General features: G+C 41.2%; 1 protein-coding gene across 1 annotated transcript in view; it reads right to left on the bottom strand.

Moving 5' to 3' along the window:
• The window catches only part of LOC106610026 (neuromedin-K receptor), a 40,116-nt gene that overhangs the window by 14,602 nt on the left and 4,526 nt on the right, over positions 1–20,988 (bottom strand). The window contains exons 2-3 of the mRNA XM_014209136.2: positions 19,449–19,637; positions 18,392–18,542 (exon numbers count right to left, since the gene is read on the bottom strand). Of these exons, the coding sequence (XP_014064611.1) occupies positions 18,392–18,542; positions 19,449–19,637 (340 nt within the window). The remainder of the gene's footprint in view (positions 1–18,391; positions 18,543–19,448; positions 19,638–20,988) is intronic.

Raw genomic sequence — 20,988 nt, 5'->3', positions numbered from 1 at the left:
GGCCTTGATGATCTCTGCACCAGACACGATGCTCTTGCCAGCATACTTGGGGTCCAACATGTACGCTGCAAAGTGTATGGGCTTCAGGCAGAAGTCTTCACGCTTTTTGATGTATTTCAGAACTGCAGTTTCCTCTGCTTGGAGCAACAGTGAAGTGGGCAGTACGGATGTATTCTCTTCCATCTGCAAGCAGAGTCTGAACATCAGACAGGATGGCATTGTCTCCCTCAATCCATACCACTCTCTCCCAAAATACATCATCCAGGAGGATCCTCTTGATGGGGCTGTCCATATTGGCAGACTGTGATATGGCCATTTCTTGGAGAGACTCCTTCCCTCCAGGAGACTGTCAAACACGATGACAACACCACCCCAACGGGTGTTGCTGGGCAGCTTCAATGTGGTGCTCTTATTCTTCTCACTTTGCTTGGTGAGGTAGATTGCTGCTATAACTTGATGGCCCTTCACATACCTAACCATTTCCATGGCTCTCCTGTAGAGTGAATCCATTGTTTTCAGTGCCATGATGTCCTTGAGGAGCAGATTCAATGCATGAGTAGCACAGCCAATGTGTGTGATGTGTGGGTAGGACTCCTCCACTTTAGACCAAGCAGCCTTCATGTTCGCAGCATTGTCTGTCACCAGTGCAAATACCTTCTGCGGTCCAAGGTCATTGATGACTGACTTCAGTTCATCTGAAATGTAGAGACCGGTGTGTCTGTTGTCCCTTGTCTCTGTGCTCTCGTAGAATACTGGTTGAGGGGTGGAGATGATGTAGTTAATTATTCCTTGCCCACTAACATTCAACCACCCATCAGAGATGATTGCAATACAGTCTGCTTTCTCTATGATTTGCTTGACCTTCACTTGAACTCTGTATCCAGCAAATGAGTAGATCAAGCATGTCTGGTTGGAGGGGTGTATGCTGGGTGAAGAACATTCAGAAATCTCTTCCAATACACATTGCCTGTGAGCATCAGAGGTGAACCAGTTGCATACACAGCTCGAGCAAGACATTCATCAGCATTTCTCTGACTATGTTCCTCCATTGTGTCAAATAAAAACTTCTGATTCCAGGAGGACCATGAGCTGTTCATATCGATAAGGTGTCCGATTGATCATTTTCGCCTTGAATAGAAGTAGAGGGACTTTTGTCAGAGGTTGCTTGTTGTTAGCGCTGAGGGAACTTTATGCACTTGGTCAGATGATTCTGCATCTTTGTTGCATTCTTTACATATGATTTGGCACAGTATTTGCAAATGTACACAGCTTTTCCTGTTACATTAGCTGCAGTGAAATGTCTCCACACATCAGATAGTGCCCGTGGCATTATCCTGTAAAGATAAGAAGAAAAAAAATAACAAAAAAACATTCCATGTACAGATAAATTGTTAAGCAGTTAGATTAAACAACTCCTTTGTAAGATAAATGTTATAAAATGAAACATGTATGGAAACAGGTGAATTAACACTCCTCAGCAGGCTCAAGCAAGCTAAAACCCACATGGTAGCAAAAAGTAACTAGCAGACATTGTTAGCAAGTTAGAAATTATTTAAACACACTTTGCTGTAGGCTACTAGAAAGCATGTAGTCCTTGGCTCAAACAGTGTAGTAGTGTGGGCTCAATAGCATCTCATTAGTGTGCAAGATCTTGAGAATCAGCTGTACATGTGATGGAAGAACGCACTGTGCATGCAGAGGGTTGCAATACCATTGAATTGGGGATAGTTTAACCAAAATATGCCACAAGACCTAGAGTTGCCATGTGTATCCCACAAAAAAAGTTCACTGTTATAAGCTAACTTTCTTGATGAATTTAAGCAAAATTCCCCAAATTCCCGAGCTTAACATCTCATGGAAATATTCCAGAAATTTACCGGAAGTTTCCGACCCTTTGTAACCCTAGATATACGTTGTGCAAAGTTGGTAGAAAGGCAGCAAAATGTGAAGACTGTGCAACGGGTGTTTAGACTTTCGCTAGGCACATTATATAGAGAATAGGGTACCATTTGGAATACAGGAACATTCAGACTAGGAGGATTACCCCTGCTGCTCCTGCCCGCTTATCTGCCCAGTTTAGAAAGAGCCTGTGTATCACACGTGTGTCTACCATGGGGATTAAGAAACAGTCTTATTGGATTTTTTTTAAAGGCAAAAATCCAGGTCTCCCCAGGTAATCCATCTATCCACCACCCACAAGTCAATAGCAACATGCATCCAACCTCTTTCGAATCCTGCGTCGCTGACAGACACTGAATCGATGATGCTTCGAGCGATTCCACTTTATACCCAGATGGGGTAATGGATTCACAGGTGTCATTACGAGGCATTTCTCCAATGCCTAATGTCATTTTTCCCAGATTTTGTGTGTATGCCACCAGACAGGGACCAAATATAACCTGGAGTACCAGGCCTGGTCTGCACAGCGGAGGTTCAAGCAACAAAAGGAAATGTGAGCCTCCTCCAACATCATTTCAGTTGAATGGAGATAATAATGATGAATGTCAGGGAATTATGGCTTTTATAGCTATTCAATGCTTCCTGACACACTTCCGACTTGACCTGTGCTCATGTGAATAATAACCTGTCCATCTCACCTGGCGGAGAAAGATCAACTAGGCTGCTGGTGACCCGAGATTAGTATTTCATTCACTGTATATACCGTTCACCTTTCTCATGGCCTCGCGATGGCATGCCCCTAAAAATACATCAGAAGAAATCTGACTTTAAAGCCTTTCAAACAAAGGCCCACAACAAAATGGTTTGCCACATGGTTTGCTATGTAACTGATGGATGATCAACAAAAATATGACAGAGTGGGCCAGTTATACTTGAATTTTGAAGTATTTCTGTACACTGAACAAAAATATATACGCAACATGCAACAATTGCAAAGATTTTACTGAGTTACAGTTCATATAAGGATATCAGTCAATTTAAATTGTAACGGTCTTCGTCGTCCTCGGATGAAGGGGAAGAGAAATCAGACCAAAATGCAGTGTGGTAAGTGTTCGTCATTTTAATGTACAACTGAACACTAAAGCAACAAGCAAAACAAAAGAACAACCAAACAGTTCCGTCAGGTGCAAAACACTAAACAGAAAATATCTACCCACAAAACCCAAAGGAAAAACAGGCTGCCTAAGTATGACTCCCAATCAGCGACAATGATGTACAGGCCAAATCAAAGAAATACAAAAACATTGAAAAAAGGACATAGAATGCCCACCCAAATCACACCCTGACCAAACCTAAATAGAGACAAAAAAAAGGCTCTCAGGTCAGGGCGTGACAGTACCCTTAACCCGTTTCTCTCCAATATTCTCTTAATTCTGAGATATTTGGATTACATTTTCATGATCTATACAGGGACCCAGGCAGAACTTTTGGAATTCCATGCATATCTAAACTCTATGAATGAACACCTTCACTTTCCCATTAACTATGACCTATCACAAATCAGTTCTTGATGTGATGGTTATTAAGGACAAACACTCCCTCGCTACAAATCTCTATAGGAAACCTACAGACAGGAATACCCTCCTTAGATGTGACAGCTTTATTCCACGTCCACTTATTAAAAGTCTCCCTATAAGTCAATTCAGTCGTATCAGAAGAATATGCAGCTCTGATGCCTCTTATTAGAAACAGACCACGGACCTCAACACAAAGATTTAAGGAAAGGGGGTACAAAGACAATTGGGTAAAACATGCCAATGATTGTTTTGAAGGACTAACACAGATGGAAAGCCTTCAACCAAAAGTCAAAGAAAAAGCAGAACATGTCCCATTATGCTTTACCCAATACTCACCATTGGGGAAGTCATTTAAAAGGGCATCATCAGGAAGTACTGGTACATTATTGCTACTGACCCACAATTGAAACCCATTTTTAAATATCCCCCATGTATGGTCTTTAAAACACCCCCAAACGTGAGAGATATTGTGGTTAAATCTGCGAAAAGGGAAACTTTCTTGGACAAGGTTCCGGAGGGTAATTACAAATATGGCCAATGTGCTCAATGCAGCTCATTTACCCACCCCCACACAGGACAAAGATTTAAGATCAAGGGCCTGATTACCTGCATGTCCACCAATGTTATTTACAAGTTGCAATGTCCTTGTGGTCTGTCTTACATAGGGAAAACCCGTAGAAGCCTTAAGACACGGATCAGTGAGCACCGCAGGAATATACAGACAGGAGAAAAAATAATTTAAAAATAAGTTTTATATATATATATAAAATCTGGTTACTGATCATTTGTACAAGCTGGACATCCTATTAGTTCTCTGAGATACATTGGAATAGAAATGGTCAAGATGTCCTGCAGGGGAGGGGACGTTTAGAAGAAACTTCTTCAAAGGGAATCTTTCTGGATCCACAGGCTCAACACACTGTCTCCTCTTGGCCTTAACGAGGAGTTTGACATGAAACCATTTTTATAGTTTCAATATGTCCAAATTGGTGTTTTAAAAAAAAATCATAATTGAATATTGTATGTGTAAGTATTTTACTGTAAATATTGATCACAGTCCCTGTGTATGATCATATATTTTGATACATTGAATGTTAATATTGTGAAACTATGTTATACATTTTTGTACCTCCTGTTTCAGGAAGTGATGTCACTGAGTACAGCCATATATATATATATATATATATATATATATATATATATATATATATATATAGGACCTTCCACCTGGCATATGGATGCCTGATGAAGACCTAAAGGTCGAAACGTTGTTATAAATAAATATCACCTGGGAGCATGAGCAGCGGTGTGCAGCGTTTTCCTTTCTGTTTTCCATGAGTTTGCCTGCAACTCCAGCACCTGTAGAAAGTGCCTGGATGTTTGTCAGCTTTTGTACAGTCAGCAGTTCACTCACCAAGTAGACTGCTGGGAAGACAGGCAGCACTAAAAGTAGATGGCCCTATCTAGCAAAAAGACAGTACCAGGCAACAATATATAAAGACAAAAATTATACTTATCAATTCTGGAGATCTCAGGAGTCCTCTAGCTAGAGAATTACACGGAATAGAGGAATAGGAGGAGACTTTTAGAGGGCGCCAGTTCAATTCTAGAAGTGTTTTAAGCCAAAGAACATCCACAGTCCCTATTGATCACCACCATGGTTACACCCACAATTTTTCATTTCTCAGGCATTTGCCTTACAGTACCTTAAGCTTGTAAAGATAGTCTGTACGCATCAAATTAATTCAGATGATGAAAATACAGTGCTCTCAACTCCTCAAACAAATGTTAATTTATTTTGGAAAACAGGATAATAAGAAACTTAGAGGAAAACAGGCTCAGTGTGGGCTCAGTGCTAGGCTCAGTGTGGGCTGACAGAGCAGAACAGTGCCTGAGGCCACCAACTCCCTACTCAGACTGTCTCTGAGCACCTAATCGTATCTGAACCCCATTCACCTGGGCCCGTATTTATAAAGCGCCTCAGAGTTGAAGTGCTGATCTTATACTTTTTAAAAACGCTCAAACCGGTGTGATTATAATGCTTATTTAAAACGTCCGGTTTCGATTGACGCAACAGTCAGCATTAAAGCTGGCCACTTTTTTTCAAACATTTTGCACAAACATAGTCCTAACAAAGTTATGTCCTGAATGTGACCAGTTTATTTTGGATGCAATGTTCAGGAGTAGTAATCGAAAGTAATCCAACGATGGGTAGTTTATGCGAGCCGCCAGATAAGAGGAGACAAGATGAGCTTGGTGAGACAAATGGTGCCGAAGGAGATGGCTGCCGTTTTATGGGCTCTTAATAACCTCTTGACGGTCGCCTAGGATAGGGGGCGCCACAGCGCATTTTGAAAAAAATTCGTGCCCATTTTAAACGGCCTACTACTCAAACTCAGAAGCTAGGATATGCATATAATTAATACTTGTGGATAGAAAACACCCTAAAGTTTCTAAAACTGTTTGAATGGTGTCTGTGAGTATAACAGAACTCATATGGCAGTCAAAACCCCGAGACAGATCGAAACAGGAAGTGGAATTCTGAATTGCGGACTCAACTTCATCACGTTGCCTATTAATCACACCGTGAGCTATGGTTCATTGAGCACTTCCTATTGCTTCCACTAGATGTCCCCAGTCTTTACAAAGTGATTTGAGTCTCCTACTGTGAAAACTGACAGAATGACACGCTGTGGAACGTGGTCACACGGAGAGGGCCATCACCATTATGACGCCGGCGCCCCTGGCTACCCTCCCCTTTCGAAACGTTTATAAAGACAATGCAATCGTCCCCCTTGAATCTTGTTGGAGCTCTGGTTGAAAAAGGCCCTAAAGATTTATGTTATACAATGTTTGACATGTTTGAACAAACCTAAATAAGAAAAAAATGCATTTTGTTGAAAGAGTAGCCCCGCGCACGTCGGAACTTTTGGTGCAGCCTTCAGAACGCGCTAACAACAACAAGCTAATGGAACATAAAGGATGAACTTTTTCGAACGAAAATACATTTGTTGTGGACCTGGGATTCCTGGAAGTGCCTAAGGATGAAGATAATCAAAGGTAAGGGATTATTGACAATAGTATACAAGACTAGACTTGATATGCGATTGTTCCAAGATGGCGCTGACCTGTATTGCTAGCCTATTGTTCTGAGTATCGCATCCCCTTTTATCGCAAAGTGTGATTACCCAGTAAAGTTATTTTTAAATCTGGCATTACATGTGCTTTCAAGAGATATTCATCTATAAATCTTAGAATGACAATATTACATTTTAAAAATGTTTTCGAATAGTAATTTAGTAAATTGTAGCGCTGTTTCATCGGATGCATTTGAGGGAAAATAGTTAGTCAACGTTACGCACCGATGTAAAATGCTGTTTTTATATATAAATATGAACTTTATCGAACAAAAGAATGCATGTATTGTGTAACATGATGTCCTAGGTGTGTCATCTGATGACGATTGTCAAAGGTTAGTGCTGCATTTAGCTGTTTTTTGGTTATTTGTGATGCATGTGGTTGGTCGGAAAATAGCTATGTGGCTACTTTTACGATATACTCCTCTAACATAATCTAATGTTTTGCTTTTGCTGTAAAGCCTTTTTGAAATCGGACAACGTGGTTCGATTCAGGAGAGGTGTATCTATAAAACGATATAATTTGAAAAAAATTAAAAAAAATAAAAATTATTAAATTTTGTTATGCTAATGGCGATAGGATTTTTCGCTGGATGTCCGTCCCGCGAGGCCGCACAGGGGTTAACGAATTGTGCGATTGTGTGTTTTGTCACGTTCTGTGTTATGACGTGCCCTGGGGGGAGGATCATGGCCCTCTCTCTACAGTTTTATGACTTAACGACAGGTTGTAAATTCCTGGAAGGGACACTCTCCCCCTTTGGACATGCAGTATTGAGAGAGAACAAAGGACTTCACTTGGCCAAACTCCTAAATCCCCAAAACGGGAGAATTAAACAATATTTATACTTTTGAGAATGTTGGAATGGTCTGTGGACACTTAAGGGACAGTTATGACGAGTGTGTTTATTTTGATGATCCGAGCTGACAAGGTAAAAATCTGTCGTTCTGCCCCTGAACAAGGCAGTTAACCCACTGTTCCTAGGCCATCATTGAAAATAAGAATTTGTTCTTAACTGACTTGCCTAGTTAAATAAAAAGGTAAAAAAAAATTAAAATGGACAGGAAACACACATAACGGTATCTCTTAAAGGTGTACATTTCCCAGCAGTCAGGTTTACATCTAAATATTGTGAAACCCATGTGATTAAACATTAAACTATTTGTGAAAAGATGTAATGTGACATTAACCTTCTAAATGATTTAATATAGGTTTTCATATAAAGTTAACCAAGTCAGTAACCACGCCCACGAGAGCATAGACATTACGTCGGCGTCATGGACCGCCCTTTTCTACTGAAATGTATAAAACCGCCGTTGACGAAATTTACATTTCATGCCAAAGAGACCCACGGTAAGCCGGATGTCTCGAATGTTCAAGACCACGGTGTAAGCTAAGGTTGCAAATGGTTAAACTCAGACTATCGATCACTACAGAATAAGAGCAAATCTTAGATTTATAATTAATAGTCTGCAGCTAGAAATTACATAAGTCTAGAACGAGAATACCGACAACCGCCGAAGCATCTATTCTATGAGAACATTTCCAAATGGTACACTAAGGTTTCCATTCTAACCACCTCCACCACGAAAGACATCGTGACTTCTGGGAAAGTGAGCCAGAGACTCTAATGAACCCTATAGGACGATTGAGGATTGTAACAGAGAGACAACAAGACATACTCGTAAATATGTAAATTGCAATTTATTTTCGAATGAGCGGTCGTTCACGTAAAGTATTCATTTCTATGAGCGTAGTTATCAGCTATGAGTTTCCCGCTCTTGAGTGGTCCACACCCCCTTCCCTTTGTCTACCAAGCCGTCATATCGGCTTAGCCCACTAGGAACTTTCCTATCATTGTTAGTAACCAATATCTACTGTTTGTTTGTTATGTATTTCTGTGATTATTTAGTTAGTAAATAAATAATTAAGCCAATTTGTGTATTGCTGATTCATTATGGAAACTAGGGTTCGTGCAGATAACCAATAACTTTTACAATGTCTGGAATGAGACTAATGAGGTAACAATTAATAATTCATTAAATAGAAGACTAATTGATCAGATAAAATATCTGAAGAGTTATATTCTGAAAATTATTACTTTGTAATCAACATTTTCCGTGGTGCCCCAACTTCCTAGTTAATTAAAGTTGACATGATTAGTTTAATCATGTAATAATAATTACACATAGAGAATTGAATTGATAGAATAAGTCATCACATTTAATGATAGTCCAGACACGACATTTGTAACTTATTTTGAACATAATGTTTCTGCCACCAACTCTTATGACCGAAAAGAGATTCTGGATATCAGGACAGTGATTACGCACCTCTTACTGGATGAAGATTTTTTCTTTAACCTGTTAGGGCTAGGGGGCAGTATTGACACGGCTGGATAAAAAACATACCCGATTTAATCTGGTTACCACTCCTACCCAGTAACTAGAATATGCATATACTTATTACATATGGATAGAAAACACCCTAAATTTTCTAAAACTGTTTGAATGGTGTCTGTGAGTATAACAGAACTCAAATGGCAGGTCAAAACCTGAGAGATTCCTTTACAGGAAGTGGCCTGTCTGACCATTTCTTGAACTTCTTTTCCATCTCTATCATTTACTAAGGATCTCTGCTCTAACGTGACACTTCCCACGTCGTCCATAGGCGCTCAGAGCCCGGGAAAAAACAGAATGTCGTCATTCCAGCCCCAGGCTGAAACACATTATCGCCTTTCTCAAGTGGCCGATCAAGGGACACTGGGCTTATGCGCGTGACCCCGACCGCCCCCGCCTTTGGGATTTTTTCCTCTGTTTGCCGAAAAGGAGATTCCCTGTTGGAATATTATCGCTTTTCTACGAGAAAAATGTCGTAAAAATTGATTTTAAACAGCGGTTGACATGCTTCGAAGTACGGTAATGGAATATTTAGAATTTTATTGTCACGAATTGCGCCATGCGCGCGACACTTCTTTACTATTTCGGATAGTGTCTGGAACGCACGAACAAAACGCCGCTATTCGGATATAACGATGGATTATTTTGGACCAAACCAACATTTGTTATTAAAGTAGCAGTCCTGGGTGTGCATTCTGACGAAGACAACAAAAGGTAATCAAACTTTTATAATAGTAAATATGATTATGGTGAGTGCTAAACTTGCCGGGTGTCTAAATAGCGAGCCCGTGATGCCTGGGCTATGTACTTAGAATATTGCAAAATGTGCTTTCACCAAAAAGCTATTTTAAAATCGGACATATCGAGTGCATAGAGGAGGTCTGTATCTATAATTCTTAAAATAATTGTTATGCTTTTTGTGAACGTTTATCGTGAGTAATTTAGTAAAATGTTAGTGAATTCCCCGGAAGTTTGCGGGGGTATGCTAGTTCTGAACGTCACATGCTAATGTAAAAAGCTGGTTTTTGATATAAATATGAACTTGATTGAACAAAACATGCATGTATTGTATAACATAATGTCCTAGGGTTGTCATCTGATGAAGATCATCAAAGGTGAGTGCTGCATTTAGCTGTCTTCTGGGTTTTGGTGACATTATATGCTGGCTTGAAAAATGGGTGTCTGATTATTTCTGGCTTGGTACTCTGCTGACATAATCTAATGTTTTGCTTTCTTTGTAAAGCCTTTTTGAAATCGGACAGTGTGGTTAGATTAACGAGAGTCTTGTCTTTAAATGGCTGTAAAATAGTCATATGTTTGAGAAATTGAAGTAATAGGATTTTTAAGGTTTTGAAAATCGCGCCACAGGCTGGCAGTGGCTGTTACGTATGTGGTACGCAAGCGTCCCACCTAGCCCATAGAGGTTAAAGAGTCGGACGCAAATTATTTACTTCAGACACCTAACAAGGCCGTCATTCGCAGGAGAAAGAGACCTCATCCAGAGGTGGCGCTCCTAGTGTCCAGGGACTTTAATGCAGGGAAACTTCCTCATTCCTACCAACATGTTAAACGTGCAACCAGAGGATAAAAAAAATCAAAATAAAACTCTAGACCACCTTTACTCCACACACAGAGACACATACAAAGCTCCCCCTCACCCTCCATTTGGTAAATCTGACCATAATTCTATCCTCCTGATTCCTGCTTACAAGCAAAAACTAAAGCAGGACGCACCAGTGAATCAGTCAATATAAAGAAGTTTTCAGATGACGCAGATGATAAGCTACAGGACTGTTTTGCGAGCACAGACCAGAAGAATCCAAGAACATATTCCAATGGCATTGAGGACCACACCACATCAGTCACTGGCTTCATCAATAAGTGCATTGATGACGTCGTCCCCACAGTGACCGTACGTACATACCCCAACCAGAAGCCATGGATTACAGGCAACATCCGCACTGAGCTAAAGGGTAAAGCTGCCGTATTCAAGGGGCAGGAAGCTTATAAGAAATCCCGCTATGCCCTCCGACAAACAATCAAACAGGCAAAGCATCAATACAGGAATAAGATTGAATGTGAGTAAGACCTTTAAACAGGTCAACATTCACAAGGCCGCGGGGCCAAACGGATTACCAGGGTGTGTACTCCAAGCATGCACTGACCAAGTGGCAAGTGTCTTCACTGACATTTTTAACCTCTTCCTGACTGAGTCTGTAATACCAACATGTTTCAAGCAGACCACCAGTCTCTGTACCCAAGAACACTAAATGTAACCTGCCTAAATGACTACCGACCCGTCGCACTCATGAAGTGCTTTGAAAGGCTGGTCATGGCTCACATCAACACCATTATCCCAGAAACCCTAGACCCACTCCAATTTGCATACTGCCCCAACAGATCCACAGATGATGCAATCTCTATTGCACTCCACACTACCCTTTCCCACCTGGACAAAAGGAACACCTACATGAGAATACTATTCAGTGACTACAGCTCAGCGTTCAACACCATAGCGCCCTCAAAGCTCATCACTAAGCTAAGGACCATGGGACTAAACACTTCCCTCTGCAACTGGATCCTGGACTTCTAGATGGGCTGCCCCCAGGTGGTAAGGGTAGGTAACAACACATCTACCACGCTGATCCTCAACACGGGGGCCCCTCAGGGGTACGTGCACAGTCCCCCCTGTACTCCCTGTTCACCCATGACTGCATGGCCAGGCACAACTCCAACACCATTATTACGTTTTCAGATGACACAGTGGTAGACCTGATCACTGACAATGATGAGACAGCCTATACGGAGAGACCTGGCCGTGTGGTGCCAGGATAACAACCTCTCCCTCAACGTGATCAAGACAAAGGAGATGATTGTGGACTACAGGAAAAGGAGGACCGAGCACACCCCCTTTCTCATCGACGGAGTTGCAGTGGAGCAGGTTGAGAGCTTCAAGTTCCTTGGTGTCCACGTCACCAACAAACTATCGTGGTCCAAACACACCAACACAGTCGAAGAGGCCACGACAAAGACTATTCCCACTCAGGAGACTGAAAAGATTTGGCATTGGTCCTCAAAAGGTTCTACAGCTGCACCATCGAGAGCATCCTGATTAGTTACATTACTGCCTGGTATGGCAACTGCTCGGCCTCTGACCGCAAGGCACTACAGATGGTAGTGTGTGCAGCCCAGTACATCACTGGAGCCAAGCTTCCTGACATCCAGGATCTCTATACCAGGCGGTGTAAGAGGAAGGCCCTCACAATTGTCAGACTCCAGCCACCCTAGTCATACTGTTCTCCCTGTTACCGCACGCCAAGCAGTACCGGAGCGCCAAGTCTAGGTCTAAAAGACTTCTTAACCTCTCTAGGGGGTGTGGGACGCTAGCGTTCCACCTGGCCAACATCCAGCGAAATTGCAGAGCACCAAATTCAAAAACAGAAATACTCATTATAAAAATTCATGAAACATACACGTGTTATACATCGGTTTAAAGATTAACTTCTTGTTAATCCAACCACGGTGTCAGATTTCAAAAAGACTTTACGGCGAAAGCAAACCATGCGATTATCTGAGAACAGTGCCCAGCAGACAAATCATTACAAACAGTAACCAGCCAAGTAGACAAGTAACAAAAGTCAGAAATAGCGATAAAATTGATCACTTACCTTTGATGATCTTCATATGGTTACACTCACAAAACTCCCAGTTACCCAATAAATGTTTGTTTTGTTCGATCAAGTCCCTCTTTATATCCAAAAACCTCAGTTTTGTTAGCGCGTTTTGTTCAGTAATCCACTGTCTCAAACAACATCCGGTGAAATTGCAAAGCGTGAAACTCAACAAAACAGAAATTCTCATAATAAACATACATAAAAGATACAAATGTTATACACCAGCTTAAAGATAAACTTCTTGTTAATCCAACCGCTGTGTCAGATTTCAAAAAGGCTTTACAGCGAAAGCAAACCATGCGATTATCTGAGAACAGCACCCAGCAGACAAATCATTACAAACAGTTAGCAGCCAAGAAGAGGAGTAACAAAAGTCAGAAATAGAGATAAAATGTATCACTTACCTTTGATGATCTTCATATGGTTGCACTCCGAAGACTCCATGTTACACAATAAATGTTTGTTTTGTTCGATAATGTTCCTCTTTATGTCCAAAACCCCCCGTTTTGTTGGTGTGTTTTGTAATCCAATAGAACAAAGCGTGTTCACAACAGACAGAAGAAAAATCAAAGAAGTACCATAAAGGTTCGTAGAAACATGTCAAACGATGTTATAATCAAGCCTCAGGTTGTTTTTGTCATAAATAATCGATCATATTTCAACCGGACAAAACTTCATCAATAGAAAAGGAAAAACAAGAAAAGCACACTCCCGGTCACGCGCTGGAAATTTCCACTGTCCTCTCATTGAAAGTTGTGTTTCTCCCTCATTTTTCAGAGTAAAAGCCTGAAACAATGCCTAAAGACTGGCCACATGTAGTGGAAGCCATAGAGATCGTGAACTGGGTCATAAGTCTTTGTATGGTGGATAGGCTTTCAATGGAAAAACAGCCATTTCAAAATAAAAGCATTTCCTGGATGGATTTTCCTCAGGTTTTCGCCTGCCATATCAGTTCTGTTATACTCACAGACATTATTTTAACAGTTTTGGAAACTTTAGAGTGTTTTCTATCCAAATCTGCTATATGCATATCCTAGCTTCTGGACCTGAGTAGCAGGCAGTTTACTTTGGGCACGCGTTTCATCCAAAATTCCGAATGCTGCCCCCTACTCTAGTGAGGTTAAAACAGCTTCTATCCCCAAGCCATAAGACTCCTGAACAGCTAACCAAATGGCTACCCAGACTATTTGCATTGTCGTCCCCCACCCCCCACCCCCACACACACCCTCTTTTACACTGCTGCTACTCTCTGGTTATTATCTATGTATAGTCACTTTAACTCTACCTACATGTACATATTACCTCAATTACATCGACTAACCTGTGCCCTCCCACATTGACTCTGTACAGGTACCCCCTGTATATAGCCTCGCTACTGTTATTTTACTGCTGCTCTTTAACTATTTATTTGCATGTTTTACTTAACACTTATTTTTCTTGAAACTGCATTGTTGGTTAAGTAAGCATTTCACTATAAGGTCTACACCTGTTGTATTTGACACATGTGACAAATACAATTTGATGCTTCCAGTATGCATGTTGAAGGGGGTGTGTCATCTACGATCATTCACCTCCCTTCATTCAATTCCAGAAGTTTACTCGAAAGATGAGAGAACCATTCCTTCACCTCAAATGTCTGCATACTTGATCTATGGAAACACTAAGGAAGTGCTTGGGCTCCCCTCCAAGAGAGAAGTTTGTCTGGCTCAGTAAAACCTAACAAATTGTCCTCAACACTGAAATGGGCTAATTTTATGTGAATCAATGAGGAGGCGGAACACACCTCAATTCACACTATTGTTAGAAAATAAAACGTGTTAGAAAATAATTTGAAATTGGCAAGTAACAAGTGTTTACTGTCCTGTTGCGTAACAATCACAGTTTGGAACAGTGAGTGCATTCTGACATCAAGTGGATAAAACAGCTCACACTGGGGCGACCGTTAGAGATATTTGAAACTCACATGTGAAAAGGTTAAAGTAAACTTTTTGTCTTCAACATTCTAAAGGCCCCATTGTGACATCACTTCCAATATTCTATTTTATTGACTGTAAAATTTACCTCTTTGCCAACCACTTAGGCAAAAAGTTAGAGCATATGCAATCTTACTCCAATTCTCTACTATTCAAATCGGAACAAACATATCTGCTGACAATCAAAAGTTACAGCAGTTTGTCGGAGTTTAAAGTGATGAAAAGTAGCTAGCAAACGTCAGCGAACAGCTCTCTGTCTCTTCACTGAGATCCCAAACAGAGCCGTTGCTATGGATTCTCCCACACACAGAGGAGCACATGGGGCAGTGAAGGCAAATATTATTAGGAGGGTGAAGTGTGTGATTGAATTTAGAACAATAGTGTAATGACGATGAACAATTGTGAACACCAAGAAAGAAGCTACTTCCTTCTCAGGATCATACATCATGCTCTAAATAACTCAACTGGCTAGTTTTCCTGTCTGTAAAGAGAAGGATGGGTTGTACATTGGTCCTGCTACCCTGATTGGATAGATAGAGCGAAGCCGTCTCCGTTCACTCGCTTCATATTTCACCTAATCATTTCCGATCGCATGTTTCGGTCTAATCATTTAGATTACTGCGGCTTCCTGTCAGCCTGCTACTACGATAAATCATCAGGCGAGGACGTTTGCTAGCAGCTATCAATGTGAATTATATCCAACATATATTATGTCTTGAGTACAAGACACACAGACAGTCACACACACACACACACACACACACACACACACACACACACACACACACACACACACACACACACACACACACACACACACACACACACACACACACACACACACACACACACACACCTCTGCACACTGCTCCTAATCTGCAGCTTTTTTGTTCTATAAATCTGCAAATAGGTTTTTGGCCAACATCTACTTAGGCATAATAAAACACTTCTGTTTTTTCCTGTTCACGAGTATCAACTGTCAATTTATGGATACGATTACGAATAAGAGTATAGCCAGGTTGTCACACCCCTAACAACAACAACAACAACAACAAACTAGAATCTGATACGTAGGGAAACTTTCTCCAGTTTTTTATTTTCTTTTTTATTGCGTGTGAAAACGTCTGTTTTTACACGCATCAACATTGAGATTTTAATATGAAGGAGAGTTGTGTAGCCTATTCAGTTCAGTCGGTCAGCATCAGTGATTTGTATTTTTCTTTCTGAAACGGCACAGGAATGTCACGGTCTGTGTGTGTGTGTGTGCAGTGTGCGTGTAGGTCTACACTTGTGTAGCCGTTAGCGATGATGCTAATGATAAACTACTTCTGGTAGAGATGGAAAGGCTTTCCCAAAAACCTTCTCAATTAAAATGCTAACTACGAAGTGGCCTATGCATACCTGGTAGAATGATATGATTATTTAAATCAATCTAAATGGCCATTTGTTTTGCAAACTCATGCAAAACACACCCTAAATCTACATTTCTATTTTTCCCCAGACCTCAAAAGCGGCCCCTGATGTGGGTTTAAGCATTGTTGTGGATTTTATAGGGCCCTATGTATGCTATGCTCAGTTAACTTGTGTGTCCCCCTTGGGTTTAAAGGTGCTCAGAGGGAAGGGGTTCCCCTTTTCCGGCCAGTGGGTCCTCTTCTCACTGATCTCCCTCCAGCCTAGACAGGACTTCGCTGTCATCCAAATACATTGTGACATTTTTGTTTATTTCTATAAAAAGTTAAACAATGCCTCATTGTCTTCTGTGCTGTATTATTACAGTTTAGATATACTGTCATATTCTAGTAGCAGAGTGTATACAAGTGTAGTAGTCAGAGTGTAGTTATTTCTGATTGAATGTGTGATCTAACTGCCGCACAGTCCAAAGTAATATTTAATAAAAAAATATATTTCACTAGCCAAGTCAGTTAAGAACAAATTCTTATTTACAATGACGGCCTACAGCGGCCAAACACGGACGACGCTGGGCCAATTGTGTGCCGCCCTATGGGACTCCCAATCACGGCCGGTTGTGATACAGCCTGGATACAGCCTAACAAGGTTGATATAGTAGTATATCAACGTAAATCAGACCAATTATTTTTCTACATTTAACTTTGCCTATATGTACAGTAACTGCTTTTCTTTACATAGTCAAGTAAAACTTCTTCCACTACCACAAAAATACTTTTAAAGAGCTAAAGCAAGTCCCACAACTTAACTTCATGTAAAGGTACCATCTAGTTCATTGTGATCTTACAGGCAAAACTTATCCTAGATCAGCACTCCTACTCTGAGATGCTGTATGAATATGTGCCTGGGGTGTGGAGGTGACCTTCTTACTATTGAAACTCTATGGTTTATGCAGAGGTATTGTTCTAATAGATAGAAAGGTCTCTTCACATACAATAGCCTAGCCTGGTGCTCCAGTCCGTTCGTGTTTTAGCCAACTTCACACTCCAGCTCTCTTGTCTCTGTGGTCTTTAGAGTGTGGACACTCTAGTGCCTCCAGTCCAATCCTTATCACTCATTCATTCCCAGTGGAGGTGCATCTCTCATATTTCCTGTCGGCTTAAGGTCATTTACCCAGCAGGGCTCCGACTTTAAAGGGGCAATCTGGAATTAGTACATACATGTTTTAATTCAAATGGATGTCCAGTTCTTAGCTGTTTAGCAAAAAAGTGGCAAGGAGTCAGCTGTGTTCTTTGAATCCCAGATTGCCCCTTTAGTGAGCCTCTTAGGCTTAGTGCCAGAATGGACAGGGCCTGACCCACCCACTGTGGTCGATACTGAATTGTATTGGCACAAGCTTCTTAGGGACAAAATGGGTCAAAATCCAAAGCAAAATGTAATCTGTTATATGGAGTGTGTACCGAAATGTTGGACCAGTTTTCAATTAACTCTGCCTAGGCCGCATTTCCGGTTTCTGTTTAACACGACTATTTTCTTAGGAAGCACGTTTTATTCTCAAAACCAGAAACCTACACTGACAAGTCACCTGTTCTGACTGTCTGAGTATGCCTGTGACTCACAAAGTAGACAGTCCGGAGAGTATATCCAAGTGTTGACTTTTGACATCAGTACGAGATGGAGGGCCAAGCTCGCAGTGCCTTAGGAGGCCATTAGCATTCAGAGCTAGCGCTGCATGTCAAAAAGCCACTACGTCAAAAAAACAGGGTCGATGGCGGAACGGTGACCACAGGTCAGAAAAAACAAACGTCTCAAATTCCTTTTTCATAGACTTAAAGGTCTGTGCTGTGTTTTGGCGATTAGGTTGTGTTGATAGGTTTTTGTCTGCAGAGATTGACCAATGTGCTGGATTAGGAGACCCAGAATGTAACGTAATAGTTATTGTGAATGTCGAAACACATAAAGACACAGTAAATCATCCATTATCTTGCTATAAACGCAATCCGAGTTTGTACCCATAGTACAGTATGTATGTAGTATGTGTGTTTTGATGAATTATATGTCCCGTAGTACACTAACCCTTAACCAACTCACTGGAGTGATTTTTTTGGCACTTTGAAGATCGATTGATTATTATGTAATGGGTTTTTGACCATCTCTGAAAATCCTAGTGGATGGCTTATATAGCATCGCTATTGCCTTAAAGTTCCTGAGACCTGAAGCGCTGTCACCCCAGAAACAAAGATACCTTCTCTGGGTCAGTGGTACCGACAGAGCATCGTAAGTACGTTGTGTCGTGGGTTATAATCTCGGGTCAGCTCTGGATTTACCTTCCTCTTGGCCCGGAGCTGGCCGTGGTAGTTGTCAGATGAATTGCCTGGGATCTCTCCCCCCCACAGAGTCACCCCGACGATGGTGTAGGTGATGCCCATTACCATTAGGGGAAGCAGGTAGACCAGTACCATCACAATGATATGAAACCTGGGCACGACAGGGAGAAAAAAACAGAATGTAAACAAAGATGAAACAACAATGAGCAAAATGGCACTGGCCCATTTTTTAAGTGGATATGCAGGCAGAGAAGTAAGGGATGAGAGGAAGGAGGAAAATAAGAGTGAGGCAAACTAGACAGGCATGATAAAAAGAGCAGTTAAAATCTCAGAGAGAGAGGAGAGAGAGGACCTGTGTGCACTTCCAGAGAGGAGAAAAGCAGAAGGGAAGAGGGAAGAGTGCTAGTCAGATGATGTGTTTATACTGTAACACAACAAAAAGGGATGAGGTGAGATAACACATTGAGTTGTAGAGAGAGGAGTGAAAAGAATGGCTATGCTAAGCTAGCCCAGAGCAGGCAAGCTAATGATCTCTCTCTCAACTGGTACAGTCACATCTTTCCATAATACAACCCTGAAAAAGGCCACGAGCTGAAATAACAATAAATACGCTTTTCTATCAACTTCCACTGTCCTCCAAGAGTTGCGGAATATCCTCCTCACTTCAATTTGCTCCTTAATTAATTTGCCTTGGTTGGAGAGCGAGTTAGCGGCAGTGTTCCCATAATACATAAGCTGCCATAAAGTGTAACCATGTAAAACTGAGTGAAATGAAGAGGCTTATGATGATAAAAGAGGCTTAGTGTGATAAACATGTCTCATTTGAAGTAGTCGTATAGAAGTCTAGAATGAGGTGGCCTGGTGCGATGTACCGCTGCCAGCATGGGTTCAGATCTGGCCTACTGCTCTTTCAGCACTCTCCTACCTTTCACCTCTATCGCTCTCTATCCAATAAAAAAACAAAATACTTCAAAGATATATACTGTATACTTTTTTAACGGCTTGAAGGAGGCTAGTCTACAAAGGAGGCTACAGGGCTAAAGGTGTTGTTACTCACATGAAGGGGTCGTCCTCCTTGCGGGGCCAGGCCACATAGCAGATGGTCCGGCGGGGCAGGATGCGGATGGTGGAGTAGAAGCAGAGTGGGAAGGCCAGCACCACGGCCAGCGCCCAGATACACATGATCACCACCTTGGTGGCTGTAGCCGACAACCGGGGCTTCAGAGGGTGGATGATGGCCATGTACCTGCAGGGGTCAAGACGTTGAAATGGGGTCAAAGGTCAAACATAAGATAAGGGAAAGGGGGATACGTAGTTAGTTGTACAACTGAATGCATTCAACTGAAATGTGTCTACCGCATTTAATCCAACCCCTCTGAATCAGAGTAAGTCCTCTCTTTCAGGGTGTGTGGAGTCTTGGAAGTCCCAATCATGAATTTAGTTTTTGTAGTGGCAAATTACATAAATGAATGTGTGAATGTTATTTTACATTTTTGACATGCAATTTGAATTATTTAATTCAATTCCTGTACTGAATTGAGAAGGAATTGACTGTCTTTGTCTCCTGTGTTTCCAAAACACAAAGACGTTCAGAAATCCACTTGTGGTCTGGCAGTTTCTATTGTCGATTCATTCATATCAAACAAGAGGCTTTGGGGCAAAGCCACGGACAAAGCTGAATCAATGGATCGTCCAAATTAGTAGGAGATTACTCTGAACACGCTGTAAGCCTGGGGACACAATTTATTATGCTGCTGCATCCTCTTGTTTGCCTCACTTTATGACTGTCCATTACTGAGAGCCACGGCTTGTTGATGCTAATGATAATTAGCATCTCCTTTCCTTGAATGATGCACCTCGGACTCTGTTTCTGATAACTTTCAGAGCCCTGGCTGCCATCTCAATGACGGTTGGAAAACTCCCAAAGGGCCAGACAGCATTCCCTCAACACGTCTGAAATCACTTGGTATTTAGTCTGAGTGGCACTTGGGTCCTGGTATTGAGATGAGAGGAATTCAGAATTGATCAATTATACTTCAGTAGCAGTGTGTGTGCAGTGCAGTGCCACGCAGGGGGATGCTCTTTCAGTGCTTCATTGTATTTCATCACAGAAATCTCATGATGGTGTTTTCCTGAGGTCTTAAGTGAGGTACAAAGTACCACAAAGCAATACCCAAGGGCATCCAAGACCAAAATAGATACTTGAAATAAGGCATTTAAGTCATTTCTTTAGGCATAAAAGGGGTAAAGGATGGAAATAATGCATGAAAAGGCTAGAGGTTGAAAACACTGCATTAGCCTACACATCCGTCTTCCAAATTGTGTTCCCCTCATTTGCATCACAAAATTAGCAATTCAAGAATTTGAGAGTTTCATTCATTAAAGGCCCAGTGCAGTCAAAAACGTATATATATATATATATATATATATATATATATATATATATATATATATATATATATATATATATATATATATATATATATATATATATGTATATATATCCACACTATGAGGTTGGAATAATACTGTGAAAATGATGACAATGACCTTTAAGTGAAAGAGCTGTTTGAAAAGACCGCCTGAAATCAGCCTGT

Source organism: Salmo salar, chromosome ssa08 (genome assembly GCF_905237065.1).
Source record: "Salmo salar chromosome ssa08, Ssal_v3.1, whole genome shotgun sequence".
Classification (NCBI taxonomy): Eukaryota; Metazoa; Chordata; class Actinopteri; order Salmoniformes; family Salmonidae; genus Salmo; species Salmo salar.
This window is presented reverse-complemented; position numbering and strand designations above follow the sequence as displayed.